The sequence below is a fragment of the Mus pahari genome, chromosome 1 (assembly GCF_900095145.1).
Source record: "Mus pahari chromosome 1, PAHARI_EIJ_v1.1, whole genome shotgun sequence".
Lineage (NCBI taxonomy): Eukaryota > Metazoa > Chordata > Mammalia > Rodentia > Muridae > Mus > Mus pahari.
This window is the reverse complement of record NC_034590.1, coordinates 115,730,251-115,749,152: the sequence shown is the minus strand read 5'-3', so window position 1 is coordinate 115,749,152 and position 18,902 is coordinate 115,730,251. Positions and strand designations below refer to the sequence as shown.

The following is an 18,902-nucleotide window of genomic DNA, read 5'->3' as shown; positions in this document are numbered from 1 at the left end:
CGGATTTCTGAGTTCGAGGCCAGCCTGGTCTACAGAGTGAGTTCCAGGACAGCCAGGGCTACACAGAGAAACCCTGTCTTGGAAAAAAAAAAAAAAAAAAAAACACCAGAGGTTTGTGGTATTAGCCATTTGCCATTTCTCCACTTGGAGGAACTACATCTGTTAGCAGAAACAGAGCAGGGATGAAAACAAGAACTTAACATAGAACATCTGGACCTCTGTATCCAAGTTCTTTTGTTTACTTAAATTTGTGTAGATGGGATCATAATTTTATCCTATTAATCTTAGTTACTACATTAAGACAGCAGCCTAGAACAATATCTTAGAGTTAATTAATTATGTCCAAATAACTGGGCTGTTTAAACCTCTAGCTAGTTATTAAAAAATTACCTGCCAGGCAGTAGTGGCACATGCCTTTAATCCTAGCATTTGGGAGGCAGAGGCATGTAGATTTCTGAGTTCGAGGCCAGCCTGGTCTATAGAGTGATTTCCAGGACAGCCAGGGCTAAACAGCAAAACCCTGTTTCAAAAAGAAAAATGAAAAAAAAAAAAAAAAAGAAGAAGAAAGAAAGAAAGAAGTTACCCACATAATAAGCCCAAGGCCTTTTTCTCTTAGTGTTCAGGGTTCTTCTACTGCCACAATCCCAGGAAATCTAGATGCTGTCAGACCAAGTGATTGGCAAGAAAGATCTGTTTCTTTGGGTCCTGAACTACCCAGATAGTCAAGTCTTCTACCTTTCAATCCTCTTTGTGCCTGTTTATCAGTTGAGGGAGACGACTGGATCATGTCAATAGCTGTTAACAGACTGAAGTTTTTTAACTCACAGGTCTTCTGGCTCATCCCCCCTACAGCCCACAACCTGGAGCTGTACGAGAATTGGCTGCTATCAGGGAAACAGGGAGACATCTTTCTGGGTGACCGGGTGTCAGATTGCCAACGAATTGAGCTCAAGCAGGGCTATACCTTCGTTATTCCCTCAGGTAAGCAAAGTAGGTTGCTTTCTAGGTTTCTTAAAGAACGCCGATTATAAACAAGGCTCTGAATTGAGTGTCCAGTGAAGCATGTATGTGCGTGACTGTACAGTCAGCAGCAAACAATGGTGTTTTTATGTTTTATGAAGTACACACAGAGAATATGTATTTAAAAACAAATAACAAGGCCTAGAGAGATGGCTCAGTGGTTAAGAGCACCAACTGCTCTTCCAGAGGTCCTGAGTTCAATTCCCAGCAACCACATGGTGACTCAAACCATCTGTAATGGGATCTAATGCCCTCTTCTGGTGTGTCTGAAAACAGCTACACTGTACTCATGTAAATAAAATAAGTAAATCTTAAAAAAAGAAAAATTTAACAAAAGCAATGCTTAATACTGGTACAGTGCTTCTCAAATATATCAATTTGGACTATATATTAAGCCTAGTAATCCAGAGTTTTTACATGTGATGTGTCCTCTCTAGTGAGAAGAACAACTTTCCCCACCTGAGTGGGGAATGCTGAATCAGCAGTTTTGTTTTTGTTTTCTAGGCAGGGTTTCTCTGTGTAGCTCCAGCTGTCCTGGAGCTTGCTATGTAGAATAAGCTGCCTCTGCCCTTGCTTCTTGAGTGCTGTGATTAAAGCACACCACCAAGTATGAGTAAATTGTACATATTTTCATTGCATCTTAATTCTAAATAAATGCATATAAAAAGTACAAATTTTGGAGTCCCTATCTTTTTGAGAATTCTGGCTATGCATTTGCCTGCTCAGTACTACTTTGGTCAGATGCTTAAATCTGTTTTTATTTGATAAAACTACATGAGAATATTAATAAGTTATCCTGTGTGGAGCTGGCACATAATTGGTGCTTCAAAAACAGGGTAGCAGCATTTATTTAGAAGTGTCTTGCACTGAGAGAGTAGTAACATGATGGTAGAGTATTTGTTTAGCATGCATAATACCCTGGGTTTTATCTCTAGCAATAAAAAAATTTAAAAATTCTCACTTTTTTTTTACTGTGTATGGGATCATACACTTATAGTCCGAGCTATTTGCATATTTGAGACCAGCATGAGCAGCATTTTATGACCCTGTCTTAAAAATAAGTAAAACTTGTTCCATATATATATATTTTTTCTCAATTTAATGCTCACCATTATATATAAACTATAGTTTATTGTAGTTTTAAAGAGAAAATTAACCAACCATAAAGGAGTCTGAGCTATGAATCAAGGACGTGTTTCTAATAAAAGAGAAGAATATGATCTACAAGTCTTGTATTATTCTGAAGAAACTATATTGCAATCCTGACTCTATTCCCTGTTTTCCAGGTTGGATTCATGCTGTGTATACTCCTACAGACACATTAGTGTTTGGAGGCAATTTTTTGCATAGTTTCAACATCCCCATGCAATTAAAGATATATAGCATTGAAGATCGAACACGGGTAAGTGTTGTAACAATTATATGTGAAGATGTTTCCCCATTTAAGGCAGATGTTAGGTGAACATGGTTACACTTGCCTCTCATCTTTGAAGCACTCGGGAACAGGAAGATTGTGAGTTTAAGGGAAGCCTGGCCTATGTAGCAAGACCGTGTCTCAAAGAGAAAGACAGGTTTAATAAAGAGATTGATGGGATGAGATGGCTTAGCAGGTAAAGATACTGATGCTATTTGATAACAAAGTTCAAGCCCCAGAATGAACGTGGTGTAAGGATAGAATTGACACTTGCAGGTTACCTTCTAACCTTCATATTCATGCATATAGTGCTATCCTCCATCCCCAACAAATGACTAAATGAATCAGACAAGGATTTGTGGATAATTTGTCACATTTTCAGATTGGTTTTTTCATTAAAATGTTTCCACATATTGAGAATATAATAAAAATATTTACTGGGTGCTTGACTCTTGTTTTGGGGGACTTTTAAGTCTGTGAAGCTGTTATCCCGATGATTGTATAATCCCTTGAAACATGTTTTTCATTTTTATGCTGATGAATAATTTGTGGAATCGGGATGCTTCAAATTTCACAACTTTGAGGTTTTCTGTCTTTATTTTGATTACCAGTTCTCCCCTTCTTCACTGTCCCATTGTAAAAATACAAACATCTTTTTAAAACTAAATTTTATTTATTTTGTGCATGTATTTTAGGTTGCTATGCCAAGGCATATGAATGGAGGTTAGAAGACAACTTGCACAAGTCAGGTTCTCTATTTTCACCATGTCCCAGAAATGTCATTGAGGTCATCCAGCTTGACAACATGTGTCTTTAACCATTGGTAAAGGCCATCTTGTTGGGACCTTCCCTTCCTATCATAAGTGTCAGTATTAATCAGCTCTCATAAAAATTTATTGAGTTTTTTTAAAATAAAATTTATACTTGACCTGAACTCAAGAACTGTCCCAAAAAGTATTAATATACTTCAAAGGCTAATCAAGAAGTGTGGTATATTGTACTTAGTTTAAGGAGACCCAATATCTGTCAGTTCTTAGCTCTCCACTCTTTTGCCAGAAAGAAATTGGGTTTTAAATGAGAAAGAAGAAACTTCTGGTTAAAGCCATAATCATATAAGAGATCCAGATCTGGATCTGGTCATATGCTTCATTGGTTGTATGCTTCTTATCTAATGATAAAGTGATTTCGTCACTTCATAATAATACCCTGTGACCTGGTGAAAGGTTTTGAAAAGGGATCCCCTTTCATTTTAAATTCATGAAGACAGCTGGACATCATAGGGGGTGCTATTTGGCCTTAATATGTAGCCATTCTAAAAAGAGAGTGATAGATAGATAGATAGATAGATAGATAGATAGATAGATAGATAGATAGAGTGCTATTTGACCTTAATATGTAACCATTCTATAAAGAGGGTGATAGATAGATAGATAGATAGATAGATAGATAGATAGATAGATAGATAGATAGAAAGAAAGAAGGAAAGAAAGAAAGAAAGAAAGAAAGAAAGAAAGAAAGAAAGAAAGAAAGAAAGAAAAAGAAAGAAAGAATTTGATGTCTTTTGTTTTCAAGACAGGGTTTCTCTTGTGTATAACAGCCCTGGCTGTCAGTGGCTGGTACTGGTCCTGTGCCGTTAATTCCAAAGGCAGATGCAGGCAGATCTCTTGAGTTTGAAGCAAGCTTGGTCTACTAGGACAGCCAAGGCTATGTGAAGCTTTGGTTGGAAAAAACTAAAACCAAAATAAACAAAAATAACCCTGTCTGGTTTTAAACTCACAGAGATCCACCTGCCTCTGGGTCCCTGGTGCTGGGATTAAAGGCATGGACCACCATGCCTAGTTTAATTTTATTTTTTAAGACAGGGTTTATCTATGTAATTCTGGCTGCTCTGGAACTTCACCATGTAGATTAGGCTGGCCTCAAACTCATAGAAATCTGTTTGTCTCTGCTCCCTGAGTGCTAGGAGTAAAGATATTATCCAGAGGGCAGCAGATATATTTTAGAATGGCATCTGGCACTCATCTTCCTTGTTCATTGATACATGGTTTTTTAAATTTATCTTATCCTTGACAATGGTATATCTAACGGGCATTCTTTATATTTCTGAAATAATTTTTAAGATGCTCTGAATTGAAAAGAGTGCTCATGCTACAAAGATAGTGACAGATAAAGCCACACAGTTGGTCTGATTGATGGGTATACTACAAAGGACAAGCTAGGGAAACTGAAGGTAGATATTGGACAAAGGCTCAGTGTTCTAAACAGCATGCAGCTTGAGAATGAGTTTAAAATTATGCTTTCATATAGATATCTAGTGATAGAATTACTATAAGTGTAACTTTATGTCCTGTCTATCATTCATTAGATTCTTTGTTCTTTAAGATTCAGAAAAAACAAAGCCAAGGGTGGGATGCCTTCATACTTACTCTAAAGCAATATTTTTTTTTTTTCCCTTTTTTGAGACTGGGTCTCTATGTAATCCAAGCGTGCCTTGACCTTGCTTCATGCCTCAGCCTCTTGAGTGTTGGGATTGCAGTTACAAGCTATCATTCCTGTCTCTCAAAATTGACAGATTGACTTGAGTTCTTGCCTCAGATGCCAGCTTGAATTTATAGATTGACTAACAAGATTTTTTCCTGGGTTAATTATTGCAGTTATAGATTGTCTTTCATATTCTCTTCCCTTGAAAATTGTCATTGCCTTGTTTTCTCATTATTTTCTTTCTGTGTAGGTTCCAAATAAATTCCGTTACCCATTTTACTATGAAATGTGTTGGTATGTGTTGGAGCGCTATGTATACTGCATAACCAACCGATCCCACCTAACTAAGGAATTTCAGAAAGAATCCCTTAGCATGGGTAAGTATCTTGATTCCATGAACTTTGGCATTTTTTTTTTTTAAAGAGTTAATTTATTTATTATATGTAAGTACACTGTAGCTGTCTTCAGACACTCTAGAAGAGGGTGTCAGATCTCATTATGGATGGTTGTGAGCCACCATGTGGTTGCTGGGAATTGAACTCAGGACCTTTGGAAAAGCAGTCAGTGCTCTTAACCTCTGAGCCATGTCTCTAGCCCGATTCCATGAACTTTTAAGACACACTAGAGCTGACAATATACTGTAGTTACAGTTTGGGGCTTTTTGTTTTGTTGTTTTTGTACCTGTCTGTTTGAAAATTACAAATTCATTTACTGTGATTGAACACTAAATACACAAATAGATATGAATTACCGGGCTGAATGAAATACTGTGATCTGATCTTTGATTAGGTTGCTATATTCATCTCCTCAAGATAAGTGTTACATTGTTTTTGCTTTTTATTAATATACATACACATACGTATGTGTGTGTAGGTGTGTGTGTGTGTGTGTGTGTGTGTGTGTGTGTGTGTGTGTGTGTACTTTGTAGACCAGGCTGGTCTCCAACTCAGAAATCTACCTGCCTCTACCTCCCAAGTGCTGGGATTAAAGGCGTGCGCCACCACGCCCAGCTCTTTTTCTTTTTTAAAGAGAATTTAATTAATTCATTTTTATTTTATGTGCATTGGTACCTGCGTGCATGTCTATGTGAGGGTGTTAGGAGAGCCTCTGGAACTGGAGTTATAGACTGTGTTGAGCGCATGCGTGTGTTGAACCTGAGTCATGTGCAAGAACAGCCAGTTTTCTTAACTGTTGAGCTATTTCTATAATCTCTTTAGGGGATTATCAACTAATAAATACAATTAGAGTTACCACAGAATTCTGTGTGAAGGATTATTTAAGTGGCTGCACCACTTAAGAAAATTTCTCTGCCTCTCCTGACAACCGGGAACTGCCAAAAGATCCAGGGAGGGGAGGGCTGTGAGCAATACTTGCCAAGCAGTGCTTAACTGTCAATTGACATATGGGAGGGTCAGGGCCTTATGGTCCCCCCTCATCTGTGATAGAAATTGATGACCCAATTTTAGGCATTTCTGTGCATCATAAACAATCAAAGCCACTTAAAATTCAAGATTCCTGTTTTATTCCTGAAATGTAGCATTGAATAATACACCATCCCTTCCTTCAGCCAATATATTCTTTCTGTCTCTTCTGGTTCTTGAGCCTTGGAAGAGGTGATGTATACTTGTCTTATTTAGGGTTGAACAGTCAAACCTTTGATCAGATAGATAAGTTTTATTATAGACAGGTAGTCAAAATCTTCTGATATTAAATAGTTTATATAGTTTAAATTATTATATATGATATATGCATATATAACATCACCATATACCTGATTTTACAAATGAGAAACCTCTTTTTTTAAAAAATGTTTTATCTATTTATTTATTTTTCTAGACAGGGTTTCTCAGTGTGGTCCTGGCACAAATGAGAGAGAGTCCTCAAAAAGTCCTCTACTCTTGCCTCCCAAGTGCTGGAATTAAAGGCATGCACCACCATCATTTGGCACAAATGAGAAGTTGAACTTTAAAGATTTTTTAAAAAAATTTTTTTTTTTTTTTTAAGTGAATGTGTCTCCCCGTTGGGGAATCGAACCCCGGTCTCCCGCGTGACAGGCGGGGATACTCACCACTATACTAACGAGGACGACTTTAAAAATTTTTTATCATACTATAGTTAATAACTGATAAAGCAACACCTTAGACTAGTCCGATCAGACTCTTCTCTCTTTGTTTTTAAGCTCTGTGCCTTAACATTTAGCTATTAGCAAAAGAAAGGTCTAATTGTATCCATGGTATCTTCTTGTTAAAATTTTTCTTACTATGGGAATGTATGTATGTATTTACCACATACATGCTTGGTGCCTGTGGTGGTTAGAAAAGGGTAACACATCCCATGGATCTGGAGTTCTAGGTTGTTGTGAACCATCTATGGGTATTGGGAATCAAACCTGGATCCTTTGCAAGTGCAAGTGTTCCTAACCACTGAGCCATTTCTCCATCCTTGACATGGTAGTTTCATATACATTTTTATTTTTGTTTTCTGAAGCAGGGTCTCATTCTAACTGGTCTGGAACGCACTATGTAGTCCAGTCTAGCCTGGGACTCACTGAGACCCTCCTGCTCTCTTTATCAGTACACTGGGGGTAGAGGTGTGCACCACCCCACCCAACTCCTACAGGGTTATTTCTGATTGTAACTAGGATTTTTCAGAAACATTGGCCTTGTCATCTATAACTTTGAACAGACTGCGCTTTTCCTCTTTTTGATAAACTAGACAACTAGCATTTATCTCCTTTGCATTGGTAGATATGGAATTAAATGAGTTGGAGTCTGGAAATGGTGATGAGGAAGGGGTGGACAGAGAAGCCCGACGCATGAACAATAAGCGATCTGTGCTTACCAGCCCTGTTGCTAATGGAGTCAACCTGGATTACGATGGACTTGGCAAAGCCTGCCGAAGTCTTCCAAGTCTGAAGAAAACTTTGTCTGGAGACTCATCCTCAGACTCTAGCCGGGGATCCCACAATGGCCAAGTTTGGGATCCCCAATGTAGCCCTAAAAAGGATAGGCAAGTGCATCTGACCCATTTTGAACTTGAAGGTCTTCGATGTCTTGTAGATAAGTTAGAGTCACTGCCACTGCACAAGAAGTGTGTCCCTACAGGGATAGAAGACGAAGATGCTCTGATTGCTGATGTAAAGGTAAGCAGCCATTGACATGTGCAGGAAAGTCAAGTTTCTTGATTTTTAGGGAGAAAGTACAGGGATTGTGGATGCTTCAATTACAGGGAAATTAATATGTGCCTGTGTAAGTAAGTGCTGCCCAGTGTTTCAATTTCTAGGGTGACATTAAGTCACCATTTTGGAAATGGGAACATACATGTATCTAGTGTTGACTTAAACTTATTGCTAAAAACGTGAAGCTTACCACTAAAAGTGTTGGGCAGGCGGAGCAGGTGAGATGGCTCAGTGAGTAGACCTGATTGCCTGAGTATAATCTCTGGAGATGATATATCAGGTACATTCATATACATTTTTATTTTTGTTTTCCTAGGCAGGGTCTCACTCTAAGTGGTCTGAAACTCACTGTGTAGACCAGTCTGGCCTGGGGCTCACTGAGACCCTTCTGTTCTCCTTATCAGTGCATAAGCATGAGGACCTTGGTTTAGTTCCCAGGGCCTGTATTTTTAAAACAAAAAAAGAACAAAAAACAAATAAGGCAAAACTTAATGCAGTGGTGTCCATCTGTAACCGTAACATTCCTACCATGAGGTGGGAGGTAGGGAATTGGCCAGAAGCTGACTCTGTCCTTCCCAATCGTAGTCTCTGTGCTTCTCTTCCTACCCTAAACAGTCTCCCTTTCTGCCTTCATGCCACATAGATTTCTTTACCCTGTGTTCTTTCCACTTCTCTTGTCCTTTCCTCCTATGCTTTCCCTTCTACCCCATTCTCCCCTACACAAATATAGATTCTACTACAGTAATATCCTGCAGTTCCATCCATTTTCTTGAAATGCCATGGTTTTATTTTTCAAAAACTTTATTGTATAATTATGAGCCACACTTTCATTATCCATTTATCTAATAGGCATTTCAGCTGCTTACATTTCTTAGCTATTATGAATAGTCTAGCAATAAAAATGTCTATCCAAATATCTGTGGTATGGTGAATTAGAATCTTGCAAGTATATACCCAGTATTGTAGCTGTATTATGTAGTAGCTCTTCTTTTAGTTTTTTGAGGACCTATCATACTGACTTCAACAATTCCTGTACAAAATTGCATTTCCACCAGGAAAGTATAAGAATTCCTTTTTACACAGGTCCTCACTAGCATTATCACTACATTTCTTTTCTTTTTTTTCCTTTATTATTATTATTATGATTGGACTAAGTCATATGTATTGCAGTGAGATGGAGATTGAACTCAGGTCCTTAGGGTTGCATGGCAAACTCTTTACTATAACCAGCTCCAGTTATTGGTTGTCTTTGTCAGTATTTGAACCAGAATGAGATGAAATCTCATAGCAGCTTTAGTTTGCTTTGTATTGATGACTGAATACACCTTTTCAGATATTCATTGAGCATTTGTATTTTTTTCTTGTTTTGTTTATTGTTTTTTGAGATTTGGTCTCTGTATGTAGTTCTAGCTGTCCTAGAACTCACTCTGTAAGCCAAAGCAGCCTCAAACTCCTAGAGATCCGCCTGCCTCTGCCTCAGAAGCACTGGGATTAAAGGCATGCACCACCATCACCACCTGGCTTTGTTTTATTTTTTAATAAATGACAATGTGTATATTTGGGAGTATGTGCACATGACTACAGGTATTTGAAGAGACCAGAGGTATCAGATTCTCTTGGAGGTGAAGTTTTTGTGTGTTGAGTTGTATAATATAGATGCTGAGAATTTAATTCTGGTTCTCTGGAGAGTGATACATGCACTCAACCAGTGAGTTATCGCTCTAGATCAGGTCTTTTCTGTATTGTCTTGGCTGTCTTGGAATTCCCTGTGTAGACCTGGACAGTCTTAAACTCACAAATATTCTCCTACTTCTACCTCTTTAGTTGTTGGGATTAAAGGTATATGCTACCATACCTGGCTTACAAATGCATCCTTAAGTGTGTTATGTTTTTTTGGCTTTTGGGTTTTTAATTTTGGCCAGGTGATGGTGATGGCTCACACCTTTCCAGGTCAGCCTGATCAGAGTGAACACCAGAAAAGCTAAGGCTACACAGAGATACCATGTTTCAAAATAAAATAAAATTAAAATTAGATAAAATAAAATGTTACTTATATGTGTGTGCCTGCCTATTGAGGTCAGAGGAAAGTATTAGATTCCTGGAATTGGAGTTACAGGTATTCCTGAGCCACATCCAGTGGGCTGAACAACCAAATTGCTGTCCTCTACCACTAAGCCATCTCTCTAGCCTCCAGGCTCCTCCATGTTATTGGAGGCATGTTTGGTTTTGAGACTGGATCTCTCAACATAGCTCTAGCTATCCTGGAACTCACTATATAGACTAAGCTGGCCTCAAATTCAGATACCTTCCTCTGTCTCTTCCTCCTGTGTTCTGGGATTAAAGGTATCTACTAGTAAACTCGGCTTCTAATTTTCTTAAAAACTGTTTTAGTGTGGAATTACTTCTCTCTTTCTATGACATGGGTTTCAGGGATCAGACTCAAGTTTCCAGACTTAGCAGCAGGTGCCCTTTTCCCACCGAATGGCCTCACTAGCCCTCACCCGTTTTCTTCTGTCAATTTTGATGTTACGGATCTTTGACCCATTTTGAATTGATTTGTATTTAGGGTAGAAGAGTCTGATCTTTTACATAGATAGTCTAAGCTAGTTTTTGAAACATCATTTGGTGAAGCTGTCTTTTTTCAATGTATATTTTAATACCTTTGTCAGAAATTAGGTGTCTGTACCTACATCTATAACAACCTCTTTTTTGCAGCTATTCAGCTATTCCATCTCAAGTGCATGTGGGAAACAATAAATTTTGACTTTGGAGACTTTTTTAACTTGAATAATTGTCTTTAGAAAATCTATAAAAGAAAACAGTTCCTAAGATACAACATTCTTTTGGGCTGTGTGTTTCTAGTTCATAAAAATGAGTATCTTTTTCAGTTCTAAGTATGTCTATGGATCTAATTTTAACTAAATCCAGTTGTAGATACCCTATTATACTACAGTATTTTATTGTTCAAGGTCAAAGGTCCTGCTAGAAATAGAAAAGCTTGCTTAAGTAAGCAATTTAATATAGCTTAAATTAAGAAAAATTGTTTGGTTTGATTTTTAGGGAGAGTCTTGCTGGGGAACCCAGGCTGACCTCAAATTAGGAATCTTCCTACTTGAGTGTCCCAGGTACTAGGATCACAAGTGTGTATCAGCAGCCATGCTTGGCCTTTGTATGGAGATTAAAAGAAAAGGTGGTCTAATAAATTACCAGGAGAGAATGTAGAAAAAAATAAAAAGCAAGCAGCAGTAAGGCAGGCAGATGAGTTAAGGGGAGGCTTCCAAAGGACTCCAACTTCTATTAAGAATCACTAAGAACTATAACTGTCAATTGCTGAGTCATTGTGGCACAGGTTGGAACGTAAGGAACCTAGTGGCCTATGACTGAATAGACTGACAGTGTTTAGATTCTTGTTTCAGGACTTCATTCATACCTCCTCATGTTAACCTCAAAAGAGATTTTAAAATGCAGCCTTTGGGGTCTGGAGAGATGGCTCAGTGGTTAAGAGCATTGACTGCTCCCAGAGGTCCTGAGTTCAATTCCCAGCAACCACATGGTGGTTCACAACCATCTGCAATCAAATCAATCAATAAATCAATTTTTTTTTTTTAATTCAGCCTCTGTAGAGCTGGGCATGGCATGTTGCTCATCTGAAATAATGCAGAAGGGTCAGTTGAGCCTAGGGGTTGCAGATCAGCCTGGTCAACAAAATAGGATCCCTTTCAAAAAGAAAATATTTGAATCCAGTCTTAGAGAACAGCTATATCCATCAGTTGTGTGTAATGAGAGTTTTACAAAGTTCAGAGCTTAAATTTAATAATCTGAACATCAACAAGAACAAGGAAAAAAGCATTGAGTCTGGCAGAGTTTTATTCCAACCCTCCCTTTTTTTTAAGGCATTTGAAGGGGCTAGACTGGTGACCCAGCAGTGCCACTTTGCCTATTCTTTCAAGAGAATCCAGGTTTGGTAGTCAGCATCCATGTTGATTGGCTTACTCCAGCTAACGCTGTCTCTAGCAGTCTGGTGCCCCCTTCTGGCCTAAACTCTGTACTACTCATGCACATGCCCTTATACACAATTAAAAATAAGGTGCCCCCACCCCTTTCTTTTTAAGACAAGGTGATAGTTCCTACCTATAAATACCAAGCACTTAGAAAGCTGGAACAAAGTCAAGTTTGAGAGTAGTCTGGGCTATAGAGTGAGACCTTGTCTCAAACAACACCACTAACAAAATTAGAATAATTAGGTTGGGTAGGTGTCAAAACACTATACAGATGGGAACTCTGCAACACTGGAGAACTTAGCACATATGTCCTGGTGGCTAAGTTGCAGTTGGGATCAAAAGGAAGCAGTTTATTCTCTTATGCAGAAAAAAAATTATACATCGTTACAATCTATCTGCTCAGAAATAGTGAGTGGGACAGATGAAAGAAAAAAATGATAAGACGACTATAGCCATAACTACATATTTCCTTGAAGAAAAGTCCATTTTAGTGCTGTGATAAAGAACTTTCAACATTCTAAAATGTTAAGTTTTACAGTGTTCAAGAATCATAGAGTTAGAATGGGATTGATTGAAAAACTAGAGCATTTAAAGAGTACGAGTTTATGGATAAAGTAAATCAGCATGGAATATATATAATAAAAAGGCAGAAGGTGAAACTGTGTATAGTATGGTTCCATTCATAGAAGCAGCTCATTGCAAAGGGTTTTGATTTTTGGTTTGGGGGGGGTTGTTTGTTTTTTGTTTTTGTTTTGTTTTGTTTTTCCAGACAGGGTTTCTCTGTATAGCCCTGGCTGCCCTGGAACTCACTCTGTAGACCAGGCTGGTCTCAAACTCAGAAATCCTCCTGCCTCTGCCTCCCAGGTGCGCCACCACTGCCTGGTGCAAAGGGTTCTTAAAAGTACATTCTAAGCTGCTGTGAACAGAACACTAAAAAGATGATGACAGTCAACTGGAAGAATTTAATTGGACTTTATTGCTTTGTTTATATCTGTTTTGGTTTATTTTGCTGATAAAGAATCCTCAGTGTGTATACACATACAAACCAATCATACTTTGCAACACTAAGTTACCAGAGACATGAAAGCTTATGCTTTCCTTATCTGTCAAATTATATATATATATATGCCAAATTATATATATTATATATATCTATCAAATTGTTAAAATTAGTAATAAGGCTGAAAGTGGAGTTCAGTGACAGAGAATATATTTCCATATCAGCACCAAAAAATTTAAATCTTACTGTTAGTAATTAAGAAGTGGTAATATAGTAGCTAGTTACAAATCTATGAAATTCATTTATTCCAGTATTAGTTTTGTTCCCTGGGGCCTTCGAGTCCATTTGTAGAATGGGCATTCAAGTAGGCTAAGTACATATATTGTGCATTTTCTATGTGCAGGGCTCAGAGCAAACTCTGAGGGAAGATGAGAGTTTATCCTAAGGAGGAAGTACCAGTCTTCTCATTTCACCAGCTAAAATTGTCCTGGTAGATGAAACAAATTGATTATAATAACATTCCATAAATACTAACACCTTTCAGTTTATTAATTGGGAAACCATTCTTTGTAATGCAATAAATCCATGCTACTCTAATTTAAGCTTTTAAAAATTTATCTTTTATCTAAAAATTTACACTAAGTTCTACCCCATTAGTATAATAGTACTGAATCAGAGTGGTGGTAGCAAATAACCACGGAAATAGTAGTTATCTGGGGCTGGAGAGATGGCTCAGTTTTTAGGAGCACTGGCTGCTCTTTCAGAGAACCCAAGTTCCAGTACCAGCATCCATAAGGCAACTCACAACCATTTGTAATTCCAATTCCAGGGAATCCAATGCTGTCTTCTATTTACCTCAATTACCAGGCATGTAGTTGGTGTATATACATGCAGGGAAAGCATGTATACACAAAGTAAAAATAAAACAAAATACAGTAAATTTTCATTTGCAGTTTTCACTAACAAGATACTATGTGTGTGTTCTAAAAGGTCATGGTTCTTCTTCCTTGGCTTTTTTGTGGTGGTGGTGGTAGTGATGGTGGTGATGGTGGTTTCCAAGACAGGGTTTCTCTGTATGGCCTTGGCTGTCCTAGAACTCTCTAGGTAGACCAGGCCGGCCTTGAACTCATAGAGATCCACCTGCCCTTGCCTCAATAATGTTGAGATTAAAGAAGTAGGCCACCACCGCCAGCTCCTCCTTGGCTTTGAGATAGGGTCTCATTGTGAAGCCTAAGTAGGTCTTGAAGTACATTCTCTTGACTCATCTTCTTAAATGCTAGCATTGCAGGTATTTGCCACCATGCCTAGTTTACTCTTTTTTTTTTTTTTTTTTTTGTCAGCCACTGTTTATTGTTAATTACAGAAGAGGGCAAACTAGGCCATTAAATATGTAACTTGAAAATTTATTGAAGTAAGTTTCATAGTGGCATATCTTTTTCCTTTTTCTTTCTTTTTTCGGTGGGGGGGATAGATTTTGCTATAACCAATTTTCCTTGAGGTAATATGTTTTTCTAAAGTACTTTAGCATTCTTCTAGGATAGCACTGAAGATAAGCATTTTTAAAGAAACTTCTCAATAGCTAGATCAGTGTGTGTGGGGGGGGTTGTTTGCTTTTTGTTTTTTAGAATTATTTATGTATGTGGGTACACTGTGACTGTCTTCAGACACACCAGAAGAGGGCATTAGATCCCATTACAGATGGTTGTGAGCCACCATGTGGTTGCTGGGAATCGAACTCAGGACCTCTGGAAGAGCAGTCAGTGCTCTTAACCACTGAGCTGTCTCTCTAGCCCCAGCTAGATCACTATTAAACAAAACTTTTTATATGAAATAAACTGAATATACTTGGACCTGGAATCTTGAAAGTGCAAAGAAGCAGTCTGAGGTCAGGATGACCATGTGAGCATTTCCTGGAAGAACTCAGTCAAGAACACAGAAGTATCTCTTTGATTCTGTAAGCTACTATGAGAATAAGCACATGCCACATGTTGAGAGTCCAGGAGGATCACTCTAAGCCCCCACGGGTTGGAGCTAAGCCTGGGTAGGCAACACAGGGAGGGAAACAGTCTGGCAGAAAGTACATTCACAAACACAGCCCTTGATACTAGCTCAGATCCCAGAAAGCCTATTAGGCCACTTTATTCCAGAAACTCAAGATAATGGTGCCTTCTGCCAAACTTGACAACCTCCATTCAGGGACCCATATGATAAAAGTTGTCCTCCGACATCCACTACACACATAAATAAATAAAATGTAATTTTAAAAAACCAGAATGGTAGTGAAAGCTAGATGTTTATTTATGTCAAAGTAGCACCAGCAGTTATATTAAGAGGATCTGGAAAATGCAAATTCTGCTGCTCCTTAGCCTTCTCTTCCTGCTCAGCTTCTCTTCCTATGCTGACACACGTGTGTAGTAGGCCTCTGACCTAGGTTGATCTACCCTTTCTGCTGTGACCCATGAGTAAATGAGCACATTTTGAGCTTCACTCTGGCTCAAGGACCTCTAAACAGAATAGATGATATGAAGTGTCAATAGTGTGAGGGGCTGTTTGCTTCATGGAGAATATCAATAAGGTAGTCACACCTGTATTTCCTGCACCTAAAAACTGAGGCAGTAGGATTTAGAATGAGGCAGGCAGCCGGGCATGGGGTACGCCTTGATTCTCAGCAGAGGCAGGCAGATTTCTGAGTTCGAGGCCAGCCTGCTCTACAAAGTGAGTTCCAGGACAGCCAGAGCTACACAGAGAAACAGTCTCGAAGAGAGAAAAAAAAAAAAGAATGAGGCAGGCAAAGCTGATTTAGGAACAGAAGTCTGGCCGAGTGGTGTCTGGAATGTGAGGCCTTCTCTTGTGGGCAGAGGAGGAAGGCCTAATCCCTGACTCCCTGTACCTTGTATAGAGTCAAGAGGATAAAGTGTTCTAACCAGAGAAGCTTGATTTGTTCACAATGGAGTTGCTAAAAGATTGCGGAGTGTAGAGTAATAATATGCTGATGGTTCCCTGTCACAATCACAAGTAGGCATGTATGGTTGATGGGAACAGCCATATTTTATCTGTGTTACCTGTAATATGGTATTTCTGAAGGTGTTGATATAAATACTTGCTGGTGGGATGGAGCTATGTGAGTGTGAACTGGTGTGAAACAGACAGTTAACTTAGGAAGGGCTTGGGGGAAAGCAAGCTGCTACCAGCTTCCTCCACAAAGACTGGACTCTTGTTGGGATCCCAGAGAGGAAAGAAATCTGTGAACTGTCAGTGAGAGAGCTCTAGTTATAACAATAAGTGACGACGAGTAGAATGGTATGAGGCTACTGTAAAGGTATGAAGGTATACATAGCCTGTGGATCGGGTTAAAGCCTTCCCCTTCCACTGGCGCCTCCTGAAGTCTGCTACCAAGAACCCTCTCGGGGCTGGCCCTGGGTTCTCCTGTTGCAGTGTTGGAGGGAAGGATCTGGGGCTTGAGCTGGCCAAGCTCCCTCCCCCAGCTATGCTTCCTCCAATCATGAGGAGGTGAGCGGCTGCCAAACACCTCCCCTCTGGGTGCTGCAGCAGAACGGCCAGGCCCTCTGCCTGGCTGGCTCGCTCGAGCTGCGCTCCCCCTCCTGCCATCTTCCGTTGCAAAGCATTTCTGGGAGCTGCATGTGGGTGACGCAGCAGCATTGTTCGCAGGCACAGGAAGCCGCGGCTGAGCTGAAGGGCTTTAGAAGGAGCTCAGAGTGCTCCACGCTGTTCTGAGTAGCCTGACGGGTTACAGCAGGACTGCCCTATCTTACATGCTCTGGGAGATTCGGGATTTTCACGTAAATCAGGATTTTCCTAGAAGCAGAAAAGCTAACTCCTTCCGCACAACTTCAACATAGAAAACAAAACAAAGGCGCTGGGGAAACTTCACCCAAGAGCCTCTGCAGCTCCAGAGCAACAAGAAATGCAAGGTCAGGCGGTCGGTTGGCAAGCCCTTTCTGGTTTGGGGTGTGTATAACTGTAGAGACTTTGTCTCTTGAAGAAGGCAGAACTGCCTGCTGGGCGAGTCCAGGACAATGCGTGTGTTACTTGTGTTTGAGCCGTTGTTAACACTTGTTCTCTAGCTGGTGGGATGTGCTTTGGAACTGGGGTGCTTGGCTTTGGGGAGTACTTACTGCTTGATCAGAGGGCCCTCCGTTCTCCTTCCCTTCTCTGTTCTCTGGGGTGTGGGCCTGTGTTTGAATGTTCTCCCAAATGCCTGGAACCTAGATAGGCAGAGCCTTTCCGCACTCCACCCACCCCCACCCCCGCTCCCTGATCCTAAATCCCCACTGGTGAGTGGTGGTGGCTTTTTTACGGTTTCTCCTGGGACCTCAGCTACAGTCTTGTCTCTCTTTTTTTTTTTTTCTTTCTTTCTTTCTTTTTTTTTAAACGAAACCATTGCGGACTTAGCCCCCACCGAATTTAGGCTAGGAAGGAAATCTGCATTTCCCTCCACACCCACACATACCCCAGTAATTGAGTGGTGTGTGTGTTAACTGCCCCCACCCAGCGCAGCCCACAGTTTGTCTCTCTGCCCTTCTCTGTGCCCCCTACAAAAGTCTTGCAGGTGGAATTAAACTGTTCCAGTGAACTTAAGTTCCTTTTCTACTCTGTTAACCATAGGTCTTTCTGTGCAGTCTGCTTTGCTGAAAGTGGAAAGTCCCTGTTTGTGGACAGCTCAGTTCTCTCCCGCAGAGGAAATGGGCAGAGTCCTACTCCTCCCGTATGCAAAGTGGGGGAGGGGAGCCTTGCACTCCTCGGTGCACTTTTTGAATGGACCTGAATTTTTCACCCCAGGGAGATTAGGAGCTGAGACCAGAACCTTGTCCCACGTGGTACCACACCCTGCCTCTTCACCCCCACACAGTATGGTGCTAGCTTGAGGCTCTAGAATAGGGTGCCATAGCAACTTGAAGTAAATAAAATGACTGAAAATGAGATCGTTTGGGGGAAGGTGTGAGGCATCTGGAGATTTGGTAAAAGGGGATCTTAATAGAGGACGATTTCAGAATGTAAAGAGGTTTTGTGAGCCCTAATTCTGGAATTTAGAGCATAATCTGTAGGTTAAGGATAAAAGTAATTAAAAGTTCTGATTATGAAAATGCTCGTTAAAGATGACCCAAGCACTAATCCTTCTAGGTCAAAGATTAGTTTTTGCTGAAAGTTAGTGTGTGCACTTAAAAAGCTAACCTGTCTCTTAAGTTCTTTTGCTGTAGCAGTCATTACTTTGCCATCCATGCAGTCAAAGGCGATTATTTATTACTAGGTGGTTTGTGGTTCAGAGTCTCTTTCAGACATAAAATGTCTCAAAATAAAGTCAACCAATGTGATTCACTGGCAGCTTCTTACTGTCACATTATTCCTAAGCCATCCAGATGTACTGAAGTCATAAGAACCATTGATCTAAGACTGTTTCTTTTCTATTAATAGCTATAAATGCAAAGCAAACTCTGCTTACCTGTGTGTGTGCTCGGGAGCTGTGAACCCAGAGGGCACGCGGCTGTAATCAGCTCTGGAACAAGTCTGTATCTGGGGATATATAACTCATTGGTAGAACTTTAGCCTAGAATGTGCATGTGTGAGATTGTGGGTTTAATACCCAGAACTGCTTCCTCTTCTCCCCCAGAAGTAAGTCTTCAGTTGAACCAGGACATTAAGGTTATACTGTCTTGCTAACTTAATATTAGCCATTTATTTTGATGCTCCTTTGCCCACATCTATAAAATAAAAACAGAAACTGATAATAATTGCTGCTATTGCAAAGTGCAGAAGAAGCTGCACTCTTAATTCCAGTATAAACAGGGA

The 18,902-nt window shown here is 39.8% G+C and overlaps 1 protein-coding gene and 1 non-coding gene across 2 annotated transcripts in view; one reads left to right on the top strand and one right to left on the bottom strand.

The window, feature by feature from the left end:
- Kdm2a (lysine demethylase 2A) overlaps positions 1-18,902 on the top strand; it is a 79,127-nt gene that overhangs the window by 46,610 nt on the left and 13,615 nt on the right. Inside the window, exons 9-12 of the mRNA XM_021220339.2 lie at positions 828-981; positions 2,307-2,422; positions 5,166-5,292; positions 7,663-8,057. Of these exons, the coding sequence (XP_021075998.1) occupies positions 828-981; positions 2,307-2,422; positions 5,166-5,292; positions 7,663-8,057 (792 nt within the window). The remainder of the gene's footprint in view (positions 1-827; positions 982-2,306; positions 2,423-5,165; positions 5,293-7,662; positions 8,058-18,902) is intronic.
- Trnad-guc lies at positions 6,929-7,000 on the bottom strand. The gene has a single exon. It is a non-coding gene; the product is annotated as a tRNA-Asp (tRNA).